This window comes from Dysidea avara, chromosome 8 (genome assembly GCF_963678975.1).
Source record: "Dysidea avara chromosome 8, odDysAvar1.4, whole genome shotgun sequence".
Classification (NCBI taxonomy): Eukaryota; Metazoa; Porifera; class Demospongiae; order Dictyoceratida; family Dysideidae; genus Dysidea; species Dysidea avara.
The window spans coordinates 29,785,028-29,807,443 of record NC_089279.1 but is presented as its reverse complement, the minus strand read 5'-3'; the positions used below and the strand labels follow the sequence as shown (position 1 = coordinate 29,807,443).

Genomic DNA, 22,416 nt, shown 5'->3' with positions numbered 1-22,416 from the left:
TCACTATGAAGTATATGAACGCTCACGAAACAATTTAGAGTCCATTCCAATGCTTATTATAACTTCTAGAACTCTCCATGAGCTATAAGCGCCACGTACAATGAGCGCTAAACATTATGAGATCAGCTAATCATTGTTTTTCCAAAAAAAAATTTCAATACAAATAGGAAACTCTGAATGTCAAATAATCCTTGAGATTTTCATATCTAATAATTTGACGCCCTCTTCTCCAAAATATTCCTGCGGACAGTGAAAAGGACAACACTAAATCATCGTCATCTAAAAAGTGACATTTGAGTTAAACTTTCTATTAGAACTAAACTAACCACCACTAGAATCTGTGTTGTCACTGTAGCTAGTCTTTCTGGTAAGCAACAGAGAGGTAGGAATTTCTGGCGGAGCAAATGTTTGTTTGTTAAGCGGAGAAGTAGCACCACCACTACTTTTAGCAAACCTGAAAACACAACAATATAAACAACTAAAAATGCAGCACAATAGTGTAGTGTGTGTACTTATCTATGTAGAATACTCTAATAGAGCAACCAACAACATACCACTTAGATTGGCTGCACAATAACTACATTTGGGACAAACTTATTAAAAACGTGGAGAATTTTAAGCACAAGGTGCAGCCATTCCAAAAATATTCATACAATTTCCAGTAATAGAGAAGTGATGGGAACACGAAGATCATTGCCTCATGGAATAGCTCTCTCCTGTACTGGCCTTGAGAGATACGGTCCATGATGAAATGTACCACATCAGGCGGACAGTTAATCTACACCACGACCACCACAAAATACAACTGGTGAATATATAAATGCTACACTGTACCTGTACTTTAGGTGGGACTGGTGAATTCAGATAGCAGTTGATGATGGCATGAGCTTTACGATGTATGATGGTTTCAATCTCTTGGGTGTAAGCCCCTGCTCTCCGATTTTCAGCAGCAGTGTCTGCGACATACTTATATCTAAAAGGGCAAGGTCAGAAAAGTTACTGTAGCATTACGCATGCAACAAATTTGTGTCTGTTCTAATAGAGAATTTCTGGTGCTGTATAACTCGAAGTGCCTTAATGTTTCCCATACCTCTGTGCTTCAATCCAGAACCCAAGGTCATCCAATATCTTGTTGAGATACACTACCCTTTTGCCAAACACCTTCTTTTGGGTATCACCTAGATGATTTGTGATAATTATATTAAGGACAGAGTGCGGCTTACTGTTGAGAATCTCTTTAGCCAAGTACTTACGAAACAGCACCAGTGTGTCCTGATTGCTGACATCCTTCATAAACTGACACACACTTCGAAGGAAGGTCCTCCACAAAGTTTTCTATTGAACAAGCCAAGTCATGTATAATGGTCTTATTATAATTAGCAGAGGCCATGATTGTAGCCTCATTATTAAATAAAAGGCCACATTTTTATTTCACTAAAAATATTACTGAATAGCACTACAAATTATATAACACAGTAGTCATAACACAAATAGTTGTACACTACACATACCACATGATTTTTCTGTCTGAAGCCACTAGATGTCGGTTGCTTGATAGACTCCAGTTTAAAAAATCCACCTCTTCTCAGTGACCTCAGGTACTTCTGAAACCTGCAACATTGCTGAGTAGTACAGCAGCCATTACTGCTGTGATCACATACCAGTTCTCTTCCATAGATTTGATCACTTGTAGCTGTGCTGAAATCAACTGATAAGGGCTAACCTCTTCTTCTTGCATCAACTCGTAAATAACTGGATCCTGGCACTGTAAATCTGTGATAAATGACATGGCTTTCAAGTGTGGGCACAATTAAAGCAGTTACTTTTGTCTGCGTCAGGGCCAAAATAATTCTTGTGAATTGTGACAGCTTCCATATCCCGCAGGCGCACATTATCCATCGTGTTCTTGAACTCTTCAATTGTCATCCAGAACTCAAGTGGGGCGGAACAGTTGTCATCTTGAGCTAAGAGGAATTTCTCAAAGTTCTCTAGCTGAACAGAATCTTGTAAAATCTCTGAAAATGTTCTACACACAAAAATTTAGATGTGTTTTATTACTTTCTAGGCATACTTTGGTATTGGAGGTCCAGTTTTCTTTGGCTTTTCTATTGCTGGTAAAGTAACAGAGGTCACAAAAGTCTTACGCTCTGTTTTAGTACAATATGTGAATGTGGAAAACCTGGTGATCATTGGGTTGGCAATTTGTGCTGAAAATAATTCTGAAATAGTCGAGTCTGTCTCCAAACTGATTGAGCTTTCTGATGACATTGATTCATTGATGAGATTAGAGTAATCCTCAATGCACTCTGAAATATCACACAGTGTAAACCTCATATCAAAATACTCTAATAGAGTGTGGGCACAATAATGGTAGCAAGAGTCATTAACTTAAATATAGCAAAAACCTGGATCACTTATGTGCCTAAAGCCTTAAAATCTTATTCAAGGTCATGAGCCTACTTGACATGGTCACTGTTATGAAGTGGTCTTATTACCGAGGTTATGAAGTACATCTTAACTGTGTTTGGGATCTACATGTACTTGATGTGACTACTATAACAAGGTGGACGGACATGGCCACTAAGTGAGGTTACTTATGGTTCACAACATCTATAAATTACACACCTGGGGTAAGGATAGACTCAGCTAGTTGCATAGAGGTCCACATGGCATGACACACTTGTGTGTTATTCAGCATGTAGTCAGTTATGTTGCTCTTTGTAGGACGTTGAACCCTGCCACCGCTCTAATGGAGTAAGAGCATGCATTACAGAAGAGAGGGGGATCATCTGACTCACTGTCATTATGCATTGTGATATAAATAAGTTGCAGTCGTCTGATAAAAACTCCCTCCATGATGGTAATAATTTCTACGAGAATCATTTTCGTGAATGCCTTTCATATTTATATGCACACACGCGCACACATACGCATGCACACATATAGAGAGAAATAATTTACCTTAAAAGCAAACATCTGTGCAGAGGTTAGCAGACTCTTTCCAAGGCCTTTAGGTAGAAAATTGATCATTTTCTTTTGCAAAGTGGTAGGCAGGTAAACACCCTTAAAAGCATCTGGCTTAACAAACAAGTGTAAGAACTCCTCAATATCAGTGACCACAGGTTGATAATGGTAGCAGTGATATGGGTAACATGCATTCTTTCTTGACAGCACAGGTGAGCGCATCACCTTGTCTTCACGCAAAATTTCTTCTAGCGACTGCCAAAACAGCAAATAATTTACAACAGTTGAGTTGTCAGGTTTTGACAGCAGATATCTCATGAAGGGATTGCCGCTAAATTTATCAGCCTTTAAACCAGAAGATACCAGTGCGTACTGCTTAACTCCTCCAGCCACTTTGACACCAGCAAGAGTCTTTGGCTGTTTAACTTGTCTGGAATCCTCCATCAACTTTTGTACACCTGGGGCTATCAAAGGATTAAGCAACTTTGTAAGTCTGTGGTTGTACTGGCTTAGCTCCTTTGCAGTAGCAAACATGTTATACCCATGGAAGGTTTCCTTCTGTGAAGCCCTGAATGGAAGCACCGGAAGTTTTTTGGACTTTCCTTTATTGTGTACATGTGGAAAACCACAGTGTTCGTGATCAATGGGGTCCAAAGAGACATCCTTCTTTGCAAATTTTTGAGTGAACATGGAATTGGTACGATACTTCCCTGAATATACAATTCTGTCATTGGGAGATTTCTTGACATGTACACAATACTTGGCTAGCCAATAGTGGCAAAGAATTTCCAGTGCACCCTCTTGAGCTTGGGTAAAAACTTTTAAAGCAGCGCTTCTGAGGAAACTTCCATCAAAACTGAACTGTTTGGTAGCATTTCGGGTATTCTGTAGTTTACAATGACACAACCCGATCACTATAACATCTGCTACACTGGCTGGTAACAAGCACGGTGATGCTGTATTCGTGTAAATATGATGAATTTTTGATATCAGGTAATCCTGAGCCCGAGGGTCTTTTAGATACTTAGCACGTTCAGAATCCAGCCAGAAATGTATCAAAGACTCTCCTTGAGTTAGAAGTAAGTATGATCTGAATGCCTTGTAATCATGTATGCTTGTCAATGAACCTACAGAAAGAGAACATAATTGTCTTAGTACAACTGTTGAATATAAATACCTTGGCTTTTTAGTGAAAGTAATATGGTAAAGAGATACTCAAATAGTAGTTCACTTTTCCAAAACAGTGGTAAACGATATTTGTGAACCCATACCAGTGTCTTTGGATAAGAAATCTGTTCAAGAGTTCAACATACAGAACATTTACGGAGATTACTGACCTGTCCTACTCCACTGTGAGAATAAGCTACGTTGAATACATCACGAGAATCATCATAGTAAAATTTCTGTGCAAACACCTATCAAAATACCAAGAAAAATGTGTAGTGGCTACTGACTGTAGAGCCATACAGATTACAACTGTCTTAAATATGCGTATAAAGCCATTTGAACACATTTTAAAAACAGTTGCTAGCTAGTTAGACAATCTATGGTCAAACTTACCGGAAGATTGAGAAATACGTTGAAGAATTCCTGAAATAGCTTGCTATGCCTAAGGAGATGTCTAAAATCTTGAAGATTCGGTACTTTCAGGGGCTCGGTACTGTCTAATTCTATGTCCAGCATGGCTAGCTACGACGCCTTCACAAGTTAGCGTCCGTCACGTGATATCAACCAGTCTGAGCGCCTATAAGATAATTCAAATTATTTAGTACCAGTAAACAAATTGTTTTGCGGCGCTTACTTACTTATCAATTCTTCACCCAAGATGCCAGCCCAGAATGACATATCGGATTGGTTCTCAAGTATCCCCTACATAACGCGATGGTGGTTCGGTCTGTCCATCGTTATTCCCTTGATGGGAAGATTCGGACTTCTGTCGGCGTACTACATGGTTCTGCTGTTTCAACAACTGGTTTTCCAGTTTCAGGTACTGAAAGTTTGCGTAGTCCTTATTGTCAGCACTTTGACTGTTTTACTATCCATAAGTCATTGTCCATTTTTATATTCTAATTAACGCCGCTTCTTTTTTGACAGTTTTGGCGCCCGTTTACAGCCGCCGTGTACTTCCCCATATCACCAATGACTGGTTTCCAGTATCTCATCAACCTATACTTCTTGTATACTTATTCTACAAAATTAGAAACAGGTACTTGATTACTGTTACAGTGGATCACCCCACTTCTGCACACCTTAGGAGCATGCAGAAAGTCCCCAAAGTAGTGAATGTCCTTCAAGTGTATGTAGACTTAATGGGATCATGGACAGGCATTCAGGCTGTTTATTAAAGTGTCTACTTTTTGGTGTGTTCACTCGAGGGGTTCCACTATAGCGTACCTCGTTACGTATGCTTGATGAATTGTAAAGGGATAACTTGTGTTGTTCAGAGTCTTGTGTTGTTCAGAGTCTTGTGTTGTTCAGAGTTCAATTCTTTATGTTTTGTTGTTAGGTGTTTATGATGGTAGACCTGCGGACTACTTGTTCCTGATCTTATTTAATTGGCTGGTACTAGTGGTACGTGATGGGACTGGTGTGTAGTGTATGCGTCCTTAACTTGTCTCCCTGTGTGTAGGTTATTGGTCTCGTTATTGGATTAATGGTAAGAATGGATTGTGTATGAAATTATTGAAATTTTGATGCCTTGTTAGTAAGAGTCACCTCAGCATGAGTCTAAAATTTATGTGTTTTTCATATAAGGTACCCTTAGTAATGTAGCACACCTTTGTTGTGTTTGGACCTGCTAGATGTGGTCACTACAATGAGGTGGTCTTGTTTATGAGATAGCTGATAAGTGATGTTGCATTGTAATAGGTTATGGCTACCTATTATATGACCATGTAAATTCTGTGTAATAATAACACTGATATGAAGACATGCATGATTTTAAATCATCAATATTTACTGAACCCAGTATCTAAAAGTACCAAAACAGTCTATATAAGACAAAGTGTTCGGTCTTTTAAAAATGTTAGTTCAAAATTTAGTCAGTCACGTATAAGAAATTATGTAAGATTCTGGTACAACTTCTAGTCTCTTGTTCATGAAGTATGTCATATTAACATCTTCACACATATCATGTGCTTTTTCGTTATTGGCTAAATAGAACTGAAAATTACTATTATATTTTATGTGCACTCTCCAGAAGAATGTTTAGCATTGTCATATGGGACCCAAGTAGTTTGACCTGTATGTTTTTGCTGATAATCACATAGTGATTTAATTTGCCATACATTAGTCTCAATAGTAGAAGTGTAATTAATCCCAAATCCATGGTCTTGTTTCTGTGATTGCACTGTAAAGTAGCCAATACAATAGCTTAAGTGCAACAAGAAAGTGATATAATGAATAGCCAATCAAATGAGCTGACAATAGAAGCCTTTTTAAGTGCAACATATGTAGACATTTTGAGTAGCCAATCAGAATTGCTGATGTGTGAAGCCTTTTAAGTGTAACAACAAATGATACAATACAAAGAAGGATGATGCAATCACCTGGTAGAAGTTAATGGCCACATAGAACTAGGGTTCCACCGATACAGAAAAATAACTACCGATCCGATACCGATACCTAGAAGCAAATTTTCACCGATACAGATACCGATACCGATAATTGCTATACAATTTACAATCATCTCAAGCTGGCTATGTGTGACTGTTCTAGTAGAATATGTTATTGTGCAGTGACTGTTCTATTAGAGTATTTCGATCTTTTTCATGCAAACATAGTAAGTAGCAGTTGCTTGATGTTTAGCAAAGCAATTCCTGCACCTTTTATGCTAGAATAATACTCAACACTATTTCCAACTAGTTATACCTCACGTTTTGCTAGCATCGGATTTATGATGATAGTTATGGTTATGACGATTGGCGCGAGTGGCTATTAATCGGTATCGGAATACCTGAATAACCGATACCGATCAATACGAAAAGCCCAATATCGGCTCCGATACGATACCGATCCGATTATCGGTGGAACACTACATAGAACTGGATAGATGTGTATTACAAACCATGAAGGGTGGTCACTATGTGATTAGTAGGCAATCACACGCATTTTCGTGCAATTAAGGAATAATTGTACTTGTAACAGCCAAAATTGCACTCGGCTTCACCTCGTGCAATTTTGACTGTTACTCATACAATTATTCCCTAATTGCACTCAAATGTGTGTGATTACCTATAGTAATAGAGATACATGTGAAGAGGCTGGGTATATATATAAGGGGAAACCCAATAGGACAGGTTCCAGTATCCTGGGTTTTCCCTGCCAGTAGAGGAGTGTCCCAATGCTGAGCCCCTCCTCTCTTTCTTTGCAAAGAAAAATCCCTAAAGGAGATCTTATTGTTTAGGTGTTTCCCTAACCAGTGAAGGGGGATTTATTTTTCAATTTTGTCTGTGTAGTTGTTGATGGAGTCGCTGATTTTGAGTGTCATGTATGTGTGGTGTCAACTTAATGCTGATGTCATTGTGTCATTCTGGTTTGGAATGAGATTTAAGGTACTGCAAAAATGTTGTATTATAATTACATTGTTGTGCTGTACTTGACCCCTAAAGGGGAACATCTTGATAATCACTGTGTACAATAATAAGGTGTCCCATTTGTCTGTACATTTGTTTGTATCTCTAAAATTAAGATATTTCTCCAACAAGAATACAATCAGGTTGGTGTTTGGGATAGAGATATTGTAAGAATTACTCTGTGTAAAATTTACATAGATAGTTCAAAAATAAAATTTCAATGGCCAAATACAAACATTGCACTGGTTAATAAGACTGTCTTAACATGTCGGGTTACTATTTCAGGCAATGTATCTACCATGGGTGTTTGCTGGATTGAATTTCGTCTTACGAGGAGGGTAAGTACCTTGATTTGTTTGTATAGGGGAATCGTTAATTATTTGTTAAGGGACTATTTGGTTACAAGCAGATGCTTGAATTTTCAGCACTTGAAAGCTTATTGTTTTTTTGCACAGAATTTCATCCATAGGACTTACTAGTCTGGTGCCACCCACCCTTTCGTGAAAAGTAAGGGTATCAGCTGATGTAACCAGCAGTTACATACAATGTCTAATTGAATTCCTTTTGAAGTGATGTGGTATTTTTGTTTCACCAGACCCTTACTTTTGCGAAGGGGCTACCAGACTAGGTACTAACATCTATATCTTTACAATAGATGTTTTAGAAACACCAGTTTTTAAAAGTCATACGTATAAGTTTTTTGTTGTTTTTTTGCAAGCTTTTTTGGCTAAGACTTTTGTCCTTATTACAAAGAGTCGTTTGTTATTCTGTGTTCTGTACTAATCAGCTTCACAGCTGAATGTAGTTCTGCTTGAATAGCAATCATCCCTTTCTTTCTATCATATATAATTAAAGTACTGATCCTTCCACCATGTATAAGGCATACACACATCAATTTTTATTCAGAGGTGTCCTTGATGCAAAAATTTGTGACAATGAAAATTGCTAATTTGTGGGACCTACTTAAATGTTTATGTATGTAGTGGTTGTGTGCAGTTTAGGATGTCCTGTAATTTTCTATTTTCATGTTCACAGTGGAGTGAACGAGCTGATTGGCATATTAGTGGGGCATCTATACTACTTTCTGAAGTATCGTTACCCTGAGGAGTATGGAGGAAGGGAACTGTTGCACACTCCTGAAATATTGTAAGAACAAACTTAGAAAATACTCACATGCATCATATGTCACACATTTGTGCTTAGCAATATCAACTGTTTTGTGGTATGCTGTGTACAAAGTGTTATTCTATTACTCTAGGTATAAATATTTTCCAAGCCGTCGTGGAGGAGTGTCAGGATTCGGTGCTCCACAGCCGACTGCTCGCAGACGTCCCGGAGATGACAATAGATACGATTGGGGAACTGGACAACAGCTTGGTGGACATTAACTGTAAAATGTTTTGTTTTAATTTGCTACCAAGATCAACTGTTATATTTATATCTTTAGTTGATCGCTAACAATTATTATTGACAAACACAAATTGGTTGCAACATTTCCTCATTATGTTTAAAGCAATACCACTCATATTTGCATCCTCAAAGGCTATAATATAAACATTTCCTTTTGTCAACAAGAGTATGTAAACTTTATGCTTACTGATGTAGTTGACATGGTGCTTAAAGTGTGAATACACGTACTGTTATTTTTTTGTGGTATGTCAAGTTTAAAAATTAAAACCAAGGACCTACCATATAACCTTAATATTTCGAAGGGGGGATTGGAAATTTTGCTGATTTTGCAGTTTTAAGGGTCACCAGCGAAAATTTTATCCTTGAAATATTTAGACCTCCACATAATCTTGGGAGTGTCTGCAAATTCGTGAAAAATTACATGGTTCAACTCGAAAAATTTGCCCCTCGAAATATTTATGTTATATAGTACACAGGTACATTATTTTGCTGTTGTGATTCTAAGCCATTACCCTGTAGTTCTTTAGTGTGTGTGTTTTTAATTACCTAATGAACAGCTGTGGTACTTATTGTGAGTCTGTGATTAGACTACAGTAGATCCTGTTAATCAGGATGGGGACATCTGCGTTTGGTATTGTTCTCAAATTATCTTAGCATGTGAACTGATCACTGGTTGGTCATAAGGTGTCCTTAATCCTTACTTGTTTCATCTGTCACATTTCATATATACATTTGATTAAGTGATTTGTTAAAATGAATTTAAAAATGAGATGAATACAAAATAGATTGACTTGAACTTATAAGTGATATGATTGCCGAAAATTGTACATGAAATAAAATCCGTATTATTTTGTTGATTTCTAAAATGTCATTGTGCGGGACTATTAGTTGATCTGGAGAAGTTGAAGATCTTGGAAAGTCAATTGCATTTGTAACTTGAGGGAACTCATTTTCACTACTTTGTTATGTTCTTCACATTGTTGGTTATCTGTTGTAGCTGCTAGTACAGTATCTGTGCTGCCTGAAGCTCTAATCTAAAATGTGTGGAGAAGCGTGATAACAAGTATGTATTAGTGTGTACAGGTGTTGAACTTACCAGGTTGTTAAAGGCTGTAATACTAGTCTTCATGAACTTGATAATTTCATTGTATTTGGTGATGGTATATTCATCAGTCTCCTTGTCAGCAAGTTGTTGAATAACAGGGAGCAGTTGTGTTAGTGATGTGACATCATCCCTAATGGTATTGATATCCTACAAGTGTAAGAGAATAGTAACCTTGTTGTGTACACCGTATGTGTGTACGTGCACATATAGTATAGTGTGTGTATCTGTCAATATCTAACAACTCACAGCATTATTGGTTGGCTCAAAACGTACATAGCAATCTTCATTAGGCGAATCATATTTTTCATTCTATTAATAAAACAATAGATAATTAGATAATCATACTTCATTTAAGCTATTACTACATATTGTTAGTGTATAGATGTGTACTCACTGTGTATTTCTCTAGAGCTATGATTTCTTGAAGTGAACTGAGAACTTGTGTTTCTGCAATTAAACGTAATCTTTGAAGTTCATCTGTAGAGACAGTTGGAGCTGCTTGTGTATCCAATATAACTGCTGCTACTACTACTAAAACAATCATCATTTTCTGAATCTCCATAGTGATATTACAGTAGAAATTGATAACAAATTTTTTAAGCTAGATATTCTTGTCGCTGATTTTGCTTTTAACTAACAAGTTAAGAAATCTTAAGCTTTTATACTATTTCAACAGCGTATTTTGTAATATGGTCAGAACTATATTAGAATTTGGGATCTGGTCTATAATGATGTGGGGAAGTTAATAAGTTACATTTCACAGGAAGGGGAATTTTTCTAAAGGTCAATGTAAACAATTTAATTCCTACCACAATGTCAACTAACATCCTCTCTTGCTAAATATTTATTCCTTCTGGGAAAGAGAATTAGCTTTTGTGTATTTACATAAATTCCGGAATGACTAACAAATAGTTAAAGCCCATTGCAGCTTAACTAATGTGCAGATTTGAATTGTAGTATTACACATATTGCAGGTTTATATCTGTTTTGTCAAAATTGACCACTTGAAACCATAGATGGTCTGTAAAGCAAGTAGTATATAGTTGCAACACCTAACAAGACACACTTATAAAAAATAGTGCAGCATTTAAGTGATTTAATTATCCTCTATGTAGTTGAGTTGTGAGGAACAACTTGTTGGTTGTATAAATTGTGGTTTGTGGTTAGTATCAAGTTACCCTCAAATCCGGTATTAAAATCACCAACAATTTTATCACATCATTCTGATACTAGTATAGAAACTTTAATAATTTTTGAAGATTGCGCAGTGCTTAGCAGCACAATAATTCTACAAATGTAGCTCTAAAAGATGTAGCTCTATATATCACATCAAAATAATATTCCCTTAGTAATATAATACATTGAAAGAAGAAGTGAAAATGAAGCACTGGTGAATTGAACAGTGTGTGATATGTATAATGGATTTTTGTTCACATTGGCATTCCATAACAGTATATATGTAGATTATGTTTGGAGCCTGTATATTCTTCATGAAGATGGCACCTTGTCGATGTATTACTCATTGTTTTGATTATGCAAGAATAATATTGGGATGTGGTTGTAGTATTGTTTACATATATGGGGTGTGTATCTCAATTGATCATTGTTAGTCCATTACCATATGTGTAAAGCAGTAGTGGTATGTAAATCATGTAAGAAACAAGATAAAGCTGCAGAGAATTAAAGTCCAGATTGTTAATACAATAGTCATATAATTCATTCAGTGTTGTCAGCTTTTTAATTTTATTGCGATTCACAAAACCCAATAGCAAACTCATTATTAGTGAGTATTACATACCCAGCCTTGACTAGTCTATAAACATGCAGTACATACAAGATGACAATGCTCCTACCCACAACGGTCTCTATAATAGTCTGCAATACATACATTGTACAGTTGTACTAAGAGATACGGCAGGTAACATCTGTCATTGCTCACTTTGTAGAACATACTACAGTGTTGGTCATTTGGGAACTTCAAAAATTGTTGTGTCTGAACTGTAACTTATGAAGGTCAGTTGTATAGGGAATCCCCTAAAACTGATCTGGTTTTCCCTACCAAAGAAGGAGTGCCCCCACTGTACAGCCCCCTCCCTTTTTGTCATTTGTATATTCTGTGAAAGAATATACCTCTAAAGCATATTGGTAGTATCCCTATTAGTGAGGGAAAATCCTCTATAGTTTCAACGATTTGTTATGTAGTTCTGTTGATCCTTTGAGACTAGTATATGGTATATAAGTAACACTGCTTGTTTGCTACATGACAATTTCATGATTTGTCCTTAGCAGGAAGATCTTCACAGTAGTTGCAGTAGATTCTATCCTTCCATTGTGTGCCGTATATAGCCTAAATATTTCAAGGGGGAAAAATTTTTGCGGTTGAGCAATGTCACCTAATTTAAATTATTTTTTGCTGATTTGCAAACAATCCCAAAATATATCAGACTACATGTAGACCTCTTGTATAGCTACATATAAAACAGACTGGTACACTGTATAATGTTAAAGTTTTCATGAGTAATTTTGTCCTTAACTGGATGATAGCCATGATAAAAAAATTCACAGTATCAATCATACTTGCAAAAGATACTGTCCTCCTGCATACAAGTAAATTGTAACTGTCAACTGCAGCTGGTAAAGCAAATGGGCAATACCATGCAACAGTGATACTATCTCCACAACATTCAACCTATAGCCCTCTTCTCAAACAAGTATCAATTAAAATAAACTGCTTTTAATTAATAAGTGATACAAGTGCCAAAAGTGTAGCTACGTACACAGAAAAAATTATTATGTTGTATACTAATTAAGTTAAATTTTAATACATATTACTAAGATGCCAGTTATATTCTACAAGACTGTTAGTTGACCGGAAGATGTTCAAGATCTCTGAAGGTCAATTCCACTTGCAACTTGAGCATACTCAGCTTCACAAACTTATCAAGGCTTTCATATCTTTGATTTTCTGTTGTAGCTGCTGGTACAGTATCCTTACTGTCCAACGCTCTAATCTAGAGTGTGCGGAGAAGTGTGATCAATATTTTTAGTGTGTCTCTGTGTTGAACTTACCAGATTGTTAAGGGCTGAAATACTGCTCTCCATGAATTTGATCATTTCACTGTATTTAGTAATGATATATTCATCAGTCTCATTGTTAGCAAGATGTTGAATAACAGGGAGTAGTTGTGTTAGTGATGTGACATCATCCCTGATGGTATTGATATCCTACAAGTGTAAGAGAACAGTAACATTATTGTGTATCTTGTTTGTGTACGTGTGTGTGTGTGTGTGTGTGTGTATCCATGCATGTCTGTGACTGTGTATGTTATCTATGTACAAGAGATTCTCAACTTACAACTTCACACATTGTGTTGTAGCGTTCGTAGCAGATTTGGTGAAATATGTCATATGTTTCATTCTATAAAACAATACAAAGCAATGATAATTGTCATAGTATTACCTTAGACTATAACTAGTGTTTGTACATAGATGTGTGTAGCTACCTACGTACTTTAGCCAACTGCAGACGTGTAATTTGTTGCAGTATTTTGAAAATCTGCAATTTTGCATTTTCACGTAGTCCACTGATGTCAGAGGTGGGAATTGTTGTTTTCTGTTCAGTTGAATCACTGTTAACAGGAACTGCTTGACCTCCCATCACAAGCACCAAAGCTACAAATCCTATAATGATATTGATCCTAATCATTTTCAGGTCTCTTCTCTTTGATAACAGATCTTTTTGGTCTCAACTCTGATTCGCTCTCAACTGAAATTTTCAAGTATCTGCAGTTCTTTTATGCTCTTTCAACTGTGCATTTTGCAACATGATCAGAACTATGTTGAAATTTGGGATCTAGTACATGGGAACCATGATTGGTTGTATTCCAGTCATGTTACAAGAAGGGGAATTTCTAAACAGCAATGTAAACATCAGTTTATGTTTTTAAAATTATTAATTCCACCATTTTAGTATCCACATCCTCTGTTGCTAAATACTAATTCCTTCTGGGAAAATGAATTTGTTAATTCAATTCCATGAATTAACCACTCGATTCCAACTTAAGTCAGGACTCAGGAGGAATATTTCCATCAACAATAACAAGATAATTTCGTTGGTGTATATAGCTACTTGGCTGAACAAAACATGCACCAATACCTTTTAGGGATTCCCCTTACAAAGCACACAATTTACAAAATGGGAGGGGCTGCAGCAAAGACACTGAATTTTTTTAGCCTTATTTACAGCCTCGTACCGACATTTCTGCAAACTAAATGCTATCCCACTAGGGACCTTTGATAAGGCTAAAGCCTGTGAATACAGGGAGTCAGAAACATGTTACTGAGATGTTGAAGAATGCAGGAAAAATTCCCAGACCCAGTGGTGACTTGATCCCCAGCAACATGTAGTCTAGGCATGTGCCAGAAGAGCCACAACAGCTGTGATCTGTGATCTTCAATAGGGTAGTTGATTCTTGCAACTGCATTTTAGGATGTATGTAGTGCAGATAGAATACTCTTTTTGTTAGCATGAGAGTATAAATTTTAACATAATGACAAAGACATCAATACAATGCTTGAAATTTGGACACCTTGCTAATTCCAGTGACGCTTGTTCTTGGTTCCAAAGTATAAATATATAAAAGTAATTCACTAATGACCGAGCAGGGATGATAAATTTTCTTCTATATACCAAAAGTCATTTTTACAATTGCAAAAAAAATGTCATTTATGTGTGTATATACACTTGTGTGAGTCAATTGTTATGTTTGGGATCTGCTAGATACGGTCACTACAATGAGGTGGTCTTGTTTATGAGATAGCTGATAAGTGATGTTACATTGAAATAAGTTATGGCTACTTACTACATATATGGCCGTGCAAACACTGATATGAAGACATGCATTATTTTAAATCATTCATATTTACTACAAAAGTACCAAAGCAAATCTATATAGGACAAAGTGTTCCGTCTTTAAAATGTTAGTTCAAAATTAGGTAGTCATGTGTATGTGTAAGAAATTGTAAGATTCTGGTACAACTTCTAGTCTCTTGTTCATAAAGTATGTCATACTAACATCTTCACACATATCATGTGCTTCTTTTTCATTAATAGAACTGAAAATTATGTTATGTGCACTCCTCCAGAAGAATGTCTTTGCTTTGTCACATGGGACCCAAGTAGTTTTGACGTATGCATTTTTGCTGATAATAGAGATACATGTGGAGGTTGGGTGTATATAAGGGGAAACCCATTAGGACAGGTTCCAGTGTCCCAGGTTTTCCCTGCCAGTAGAGGAGTGTCCCAATGCTGAGCCCCGCCTCTCTTTCTTTGCAAAGAAAAATCCCTAAAGGAGATCTTATTGTCTAGGTGTTTCCCTAACCAGTGAAGGGGAATTTATTTTTCAATTTTGTCTGTGTAGTTGTTGATGGAGTAGCTGATTTTGAGTGTCATGTATGTGTGGTGTCAACTTAATGCTGATGTCATTGTGTCATTCTGGTTTGGAATGAGATTTAAGGTACTACAAAATGTTGTATTGTAAGATTGTGTAATAATTACATTGTTGTGCTGTACTTGAACCCCTAAAGGGGAACGTCTTGATTATCAGATACTTGTGTAAAATAATTTGGTGTCCCATTTGCATACAACTATACATTTGTTTGTATCTCTAAAATCAAGATATTTCTCCAATAAGAATACAATCAGGTTGGTGTTTGGGATAGAGATATTGTAAGAATTACTCTGTATAAAATTTACATAGATTGTGTATAGGCGTATGATTCAAAAATATAATTTCAATGGCCAAATACAAACATTGCACTGGTTAATAAGACTGTCTTAACATGTCGGGTTACTATTTCAGGCAATGTATTTACCATGGGTGTTTGCTGGATTGAATTTCATCCTACGAGGAGGATAAGTACCTTGATTTGTTTGTATGGGGAATTGTTGTTATTTTAATTATTTGTTAAGGGTCTATTTGGTTACAAGCAGATGTTTGAATTTTCAACACATGAAAGCTTTTGTTTTTTGCTGAGAATTTCATCCATAGGACTTACTAGTCTGGTACTACCCACCCCTTTGCAAAAAGTAAAGGTATCAGCTGACGTAACCAGCAGTTACATACAATGTCTAATTGAATTCCTTTTGAAGTGATGTGGTATTTTTGTTTTACTAGACCCTTACTTTTGCGAAGGGGCTGTCACACTAGGTACTAATATCTGCATCTTTACAATGGAAACACCAGTTTTAAATTAGTTTTTAAAAGTCATACGTATAAGTTTTTTTTTTGCAAGCTTTTTTGGCTAAGACTTTTGTCCTTATTACTTGTTATTCTGTGTTCTGTACTAATCAGCTTCACAAGTGAATGTAGTTCTGCATGAATAACAATCATCCCTTTGTTTCTATCATATATAATTAAAGAACTGATCCTTCCACCATGTATAAGTCATACATACATCAATTTTCATTCAGAGGTATCCTTGATGCAAAAATTTGTGACAATGAAATTTGCTAATTTGTGGGACCTACTTAAATGTTTATGTATGCAGTGATCGTGTGCAGTTTAGGATGTCCTGTAATTTTCTGTTTTCATGTTCACAGTGGAGTGAACGAGCTGATTGGCATATTAGTGGGGCATCTCTACTATTTCCTGAAGTATCGTTACCCTGAGGAGTATGGAGGAAGGGAACTGTTACACACTCCTGAAATATTGTAAGAACAAACTTAGAAAATACTCACATGCATCATATGTCACACATTTGTGCTTAGCAATATCAACTGTTTTGTGGTATGCTGTGTATAAAGTATTATTCTAATATTCTAGATATAAATATTTTCCAAGCCATCGTGGAGGAGTGTCAGCTCCACAGCCGACGTCCCGGAGATGACAACAGGCACAATTGGGGAGCTGGACAACAGCTTGGTGGACATTAACTGTAAAGTGTATTATTTTAATTTGCTACCAAGATTAACTGTTATATTTATATCTTTAGTTGGTTGCTAACAATTATTATTGACAAACACAAATTGGTTGCAACATTTCCTCATTATGTTTAAAGCAATACCAGTCATATTTGCATCCTCAAAGGCTATAATATATTAAACATTTCCTTTTGTCAACAAGAGTATGTAAACTTTATGCTTGCTGATGTAGTTTACATGGTGCTTAAAGTGTGAATACACGTACTGTTATTTTTTTTTTTGATATGTCAAGTTTAAAACCAAGCAATGAACTACCATATAACCTAAATATTTCGAGGGAGGTGCAATTTTTGCTGATTTTGCAATTTTAAGGGTTACAGCAAAAATTTATCCTTGAAATATTTAGACCTCCATATAATCTAATACATTTTGGGAGTGTTTGCAAATCCACGAAAAATTTATTTTTAGCAACATTGTTTAACCTCAAAAAATTTGCTCCTCGAAATATTTAGACTATACGGTAACTTGTTTTAACAATATAAGTAAACAATGATAGCAGGTACATTATTTTGCTGTTGCAATTCTAAGCCATTTCCCTGTGTTTCTTCTTTAGTGTGTGTGTGTTTTAATTACCTAATGAACAGCTGTGGTACACATTGTGAGTTTGTGGTTAGACTAACTACAGTGGATCCTGTTAATCAGGATGAGGACACCTGCATAATCTGGAGACTTGGTAATGTTCCAAAATTATCTTAGCAAGTAAACTGATCACTTTGGTTGGTCATAAGGTGTCCTTAATCCTTACTTGTTTCATCTGTCACATTTCATATATACATTTGATGAAATGATTTGTTAAAATGAATTAAAAAATGAGATGAATACAAAATAGATTGACATGAACTTATAAGTGATATGATTGCCGAAAATTGTATATGAAATAAAATCCGTATTATTTTGTTGATTTCTAAAATGTCATTGTACGAGACTGTTAGTTGATCTGGAGAAGTTGAAGATCTTGGAAAGTCAATTGCATTTGTAACTTGAGGGAGCTCATTTTCACTACATTGTCATGTTCTTCACATTGTTGGTTATCTGTTGTAGCTGCTAGTGCAGTATCTGTGCTGCCTGAAGCTCTAATCTAAAATGTGTGGAGAAGCGTGATGACAAGTATGTATTAGTGTGTCCAGGTGTTGAACTTACCAGGTTGTTAAGGGCTGTAATACTAGTCTGAATGAACTTGATAATTTCATTGTATTTGGTGATTGTATATTCATCAGTCTCCTTGTCAGCAAGATGTTGAATAACAGGGAGTAGTTGTGTTAGTGATGTGACGTCATCCCTAATGGTATTGATATCCTACAAGCGTAAGAGAATAGTAACTAACATTGTGTACACTGTACGTGTGTACGTGCACATATAGTATAGTGTGTGTATCTGTCAATATCTAACAACTCACAGCATTATTGGTTGGCTCAAAGCGTACATAGCAATCTTCATTAGGCGAGTCATATTTTTCATTCTATTAATAAAACAATAGCTAATTAGACAATCATACTTCATTTAAGCTATTACTACATATTGTTAGTGTATAGATGTGTACTCACTGTGTATTTCTCTAGAGCTATGATTTCTTGGAGTGAACTGAGAACTTGTGTTTCTGCAATCAATCGTAATCTTTGAAGTTCATCTGTAGAGACAGTTGGAGCTGCTTGTGTATCCAATATAACTGCTGCTACTACTACTAAAACAATCATCATTTTCTGAATCTCCATAGTGATATTACAGTAGAAATTGATAACAAATTTTTTAAGCTAGATATTCTTGTCGCTGATTTTGCTTTTAACTAACAAGTTAAGAAATCTTAAGCTTTTATACTATTTCAACAGCATATTTTGTAATATGGTCAGAACTATATTAGAATTTGGGATCTGGTCTATAATGATATGGGGAAGTTAATAAGTTACATTTCACAGGAAGGGGAATTTTTCTAAAGGTCAATGTAAACAATTTAATTCCTACCACAATGTCAACTAACATCCTCTCTTGCTAAATATTTATTCCTTCTGGGAAAGAGAATTAGCTTTTGTGTATTTACATAAATTCCGGAATGACTAACAAATAGTTAAAGCCCATTGCAGCTTAACTAATGTGCAGATTTGAATTGTAGAATTACACATATTGCAGGTTTATATCTGTTTTGTCAAAATTGACCACTTGAAACCATAGATGGTCTGTAAAGCAAGTAGTATATAGTTGCAACACCTAACAAGACACACTTATAAAAAATAGTGCAGCATTTAAGTGATTTAATTATCCTCTATGTAGTTGAGTTGTGAGGAACAACTTGTTGGTTGTATAAATTGTGGTTTGTGGTTAGTATCAAGTTACCCTCAAATCCGGTATTAAAATCACCAACAATTTTATCACATCATTCTGATACTAGTATAGGAACCTTAATAATTTTTGAAGATTGCGCAGTGCTTAGCAGCACAATAATTCTACAAATGTAGCTCTAAAAGATGTAGCTCTGAGTATGTAGCTCTATATATCGCATCAAACTAATTCCCTTAGTAATATAATACATTGAAAGAAGAAGTGAAAATGAAGCACTGGTGAATTGAATAGTGTGTGATATGTATAATGGATTTTTGTTCACATTGGCGTTCCATAACTACAGTATATATGTAGATTATGTTTAGAGCCTGTATACTCTTCATGAAGATGGCACTTTGGTGATGTACTACTCATTGTTTTGATTATGCAAGAATAATATTGGGATGTGGTTGTAGTATTGTTTACATATATGGGGTGTGTATCTCAATTGATCGTTGTTAGTCCATAGTCCATTACCATATGTGTAAAGCAGTAGTGGTATGTAAATCATGTAAGAAACAAGATAAAGCTGTAGAGAATTAAAGTCCAGATTGTTAATACATATAATCATTCATTCAGTGTTGTCAGCTTTTTAATTTTATTGCAATTCACAGAACCCAATAGAAAACTCATTGTTAGCGAGTATTACATACCCAGCCTTGACTAGTCTATAAACATGTAGTACATAAAAGATGACAATGCTCCTATTCACAATGGTCTCTATAATAGTCTGCAATACATACATTATACAGTTGTACTAAGAGATACAGCAGGTAACATCTGTCATTGCTTGCTTTGTAGAACATACTACAGTGTTGGTCATTTGGGAACTTCAAAAATTGTTGTGTCTGAACTGTAACTTATGAAGGTCAGTTGTATAGGGAATCCCCTAAAACTGATCTGGTTTTCCCTACCAAAGAAGGAGTGTCCCCACTGTACAGCCCCTCCCCTTTTGTCATTTGTATATTCTGTGAAAGAATATACCTCTAAAACGTATTGGTAGTATCCCTATTAGTGAGGGAAAATCCTCTATAGTTTCAACGATTTGTTATGTAGTTCTGTTGATCCTTTGAGACTAGTATATGGTATATAAGTAACACTGCTTGTTTGCTCCATGGCAATTTCATTATTTGTCCTTAGCAGGAAGATCTTCACAGTAGTTGTAGTAGATTCTATCCTTCCATTGTGTGCCGTATATAGCCTAAATATTTCAAGGGAGAAAAATTTTTGCGGTTGAGCAATGTTACCTAATTTAAATTATTTTTTGCTGATTTGCAAACAATCCCAAAATATATCAGACTACATGTAGACCTCTTGTATAGCTACATATAAAACAGACTGGTACACTGTATAATGCTATAGTTTTCATGAGTAATTTTGTCCTTAACTGGATGATAGCCATGATAAAAAAATTCACAGTATCAATGATACTTGCAAAAGATACTGTCCTCCTGCATACATGTAAATTGTAACTGTCAACTGGTAAAGCAAATGGGCAATACCATACAACAGTGATACTATCTCCACAACATTCAACCTATAGCCCTCTTCTCAAACAAGTATCGATTAAAATAAACTGCTTTTAATTAATAAGTGATACAAGTGCGAAAAGTATAGCTACACAGAAAAAATTATTATGTCGTATACTAATTATAACAAGTTAAATTTTAATACATATTACTAAGATGCCAGTTATATTCTACAAGACTGTTAGTTGACTGGGAGATGTTCAAGATCTCTGAAGGTCAATTCCACTTGCAACTTGAGCATACTCAGCTTCACAAATTTATCGAGATTTTCATATCGTTGATTTTCTGTAGCTGCTGGTACAGTATCCTTACTGTCCAATGCTCTAATCTAGAGTGTGTGGAGAAGTGTGATCAATATTTTTAGTGTGTCTCTGTGTTGAACTTACCAGATTGTTAAGGGCTGAAACACTGCTCTCCATGAATTTGATCATTTCACTGTATTTAGTAATGATATATTCATCAGTCTCATTGTTAGCAAGATGTTGAATAACAGGGAGTAGTTGTGTTAGTGATGTGACATCATCCCTGATGGTATTGATATCCTACAAGTGTAAGAGAACAGTAACATTATTGTGTATCTTGTTTGTGTACGTGTGTGTGTGTGTATCCATGCATGTCTGTGACTGTGTATGTTATCTATGTACAAGAGATTCTCAACTTACAACTTCACACATTGTGTTGTAGCGTTCGTAGCAGATTTGGTGAAATATGTCATATGTTTCATTCTATAAAACAATACAAAGCAATGATAATTGTCATAGTATTACCTTAAACTATAACTAGTGTTTGTACATAGATGTATGTAGCTACCTACGTACTTTAGCCAACTGCAGACGTGTAATTTGTTGCAGTATTTTGAAAATCTGCAATTTTGCATTTTCACGTAGTCCACTGATGTCAGAGGTGGGAATTGTTGTTTTCTGTTCAGTTGAATCACTGTTAACAGGAACTGCTTGACCTCCCATCACAAGCACCAAAGCTACAAATCCTATAATGATATTGATCCTAATCATTTTCAGGTCTCTTCGCTTTGATAACAGATCTTTTTGGTCTCAACTCTGATTCGCTCTCAACTGAAATTTTCAAGTATCTGCAGTTCTTTTATGCTCTTTCAACTGTGCATTTTGCAACATGATCAGAACTATGTTGAAATTTGGGATCTAGTACATGGGAACCATGATTGGTTGTATTCCAGTCATGTTACAAGAAGGGGAATTTCTAAACAGCAATGTAAACATCAGTTTATGTTTTTAAAATTATTAATTCCACCATTTTAGTATCCACATCCTCTGTTGCTAAATACTAATTCCTTCTGGGAAAATGAATTTGTTAATTCAATTCCATGAATTAACCACTCGATTCCAACTTAAGTCAGGACTCAGGAGGAATATTTCCATCAACAATAACAAGATAATTTCGTTGGTGTATATAGCTACTTGGCTGAACAAAACATGCACCAATACCTTTTAGGGATTCCCCTTACAAAGCACACAATTTACAAAATGGGAGGGGCTGCAGCAAAGACACTGAATTTTTTTA

General features: G+C 35.8%; 3 protein-coding genes and 1 long non-coding RNA gene across 5 annotated transcripts; 2 read left to right on the top strand and 2 right to left on the bottom strand.

Moving 5' to 3' along the window:
• Nucleotides 1-114: 114 nt before the first annotated feature.
• Nucleotides 115-5,058, bottom strand: LOC136263162 (regulator of G-protein signaling protein-like). 2 transcript variants are annotated; one of them, XM_066057669.1, is made up of 17 exons: nt 4,766-5,058; nt 4,525-4,708; nt 4,302-4,379; nt 4,142-4,256; nt 2,962-4,091; nt 2,799-2,870; nt 2,626-2,746; nt 2,072-2,306; nt 1,824-2,026; nt 1,662-1,773; nt 1,512-1,611; nt 1,224-1,335; nt 1,091-1,178; nt 835-973; nt 654-778; nt 327-454; nt 115-279 (listed from the first exon to the last, which is right to left on the bottom strand). In XM_066057669.1, the coding sequence occupies exons 2-17, from the start codon at nt 4,645-4,647 to the stop codon at nt 155-157; spliced, it is 3,006 nt and encodes a 1,001-aa protein (XP_065913741.1). In that variant the 5' UTR covers nt 4,648-4,708; nt 4,766-5,058; the 3' UTR covers nt 115-154. The 2 variants fall into 2 exon arrangements, with proteins under 2 accessions (XP_065913741.1, XP_065913742.1); XM_066057670.1 differs by lacking the exon at nt 115-279 and having other exon boundaries at nt 555-778.
• Nucleotides 4,723-9,000, top strand: LOC136263163 (derlin-1-like). Its single transcript, XM_066057671.1, has 8 exons — nt 4,723-4,951; nt 5,059-5,170; nt 5,471-5,535; nt 5,594-5,620; nt 7,422-7,517; nt 7,824-7,876; nt 8,574-8,684; nt 8,797-9,000. Exons 1-8 carry the CDS (start codon nt 4,790-4,792, stop codon nt 8,924-8,926), a joined length of 756 nt encoding a protein of 251 aa, XP_065913743.1. The 5' UTR covers nt 4,723-4,789; the 3' UTR covers nt 8,927-9,000.
• A 3,914-nt stretch (nt 9,001-12,914) lies between these two features.
• On the bottom strand, nt 12,915-13,712 carry LOC136264925 (uncharacterized). The gene is made up of 4 exons (XM_066059691.1): nt 13,565-13,712; nt 13,409-13,471; nt 13,123-13,278; nt 12,915-13,064 (listed from the first exon to the last, which is right to left on the bottom strand). The coding sequence occupies exons 1-4, from the start codon at nt 13,709-13,711 to the stop codon at nt 12,915-12,917; spliced, it is 516 nt and encodes a 171-aa protein (XP_065915763.1). The 5' UTR covers nt 13,712.
• Nucleotides 13,713-14,836: 1,124 nt separating this feature from the next.
• LOC136264413 (uncharacterized) lies at nt 14,837-17,246 on the top strand. Its single transcript, XR_010705102.1, has 3 exons — nt 14,837-15,569; nt 16,655-16,765; nt 16,878-17,246. It is a non-coding gene; the product is annotated as an uncharacterized lncRNA (long non-coding RNA).
• The last annotated feature ends 5,170 nt before the right edge of the window (nt 17,247-22,416 follow it).

Excerpts from the sequence above, each read along its gene's own strand:
- LOC136263162 (XM_066057669.1), bottom strand. The coding sequence starts at position 4,647 with ATGCTGGACATAGAATTAGACAGTACCGAGCCCCTGAAAGTACCGAAT. Across the intron at positions 4,257-4,301 it reads CTCACAGTGGAGTAGGACAG|ATTTCTTATCCAAAGACACT; the intron begins GTCAGTAATCTC and ends ACTCTTGAACAG. Across the intron at positions 2,871-2,961 it reads CACAGATGTTTGCTTTTAAG|AAATTATTACCATCATGGAG; the intron begins GTAAATTATTTC and ends TGATTCTCGTAG.
- LOC136263163 (XM_066057671.1), top strand. The coding sequence starts at position 4,790 with ATGCCAGCCCAGAATGACATATCGGATTGGTTCTCAAGTATCCCCTAC. Across the intron at positions 4,952-5,058 it reads AACTGGTTTTCCAGTTTCAG|TTTTGGCGCCCGTTTACAGC; the intron begins GTACTGAAAGTT and ends CTTTTTTGACAG. Across the intron at positions 7,877-8,573 it reads AATTTCGTCTTACGAGGAGG|TGGAGTGAACGAGCTGATTG; the intron begins GTAAGTACCTTG and ends TCATGTTCACAG.
- LOC136264925 (XM_066059691.1), bottom strand. The coding sequence starts at position 13,711 with ATGGGAGGTCAAGCAGTTCCTGTTAACAGTGATTCAACTGAACAGAAA. Across the intron at positions 13,279-13,408 it reads ACAACACAATGTGTGAAGTT|GATATCAATACCATCAGGGA; the intron begins GTAAGTTGAGAA and ends TTACACTTGTAG. Across the intron at positions 13,065-13,122 it reads TTTCAGCCCTTAACAATCTG|ATTAGAGCGTTGGACAGTAA; the intron begins GTAAGTTCAACA and ends CGCACACTCTAG.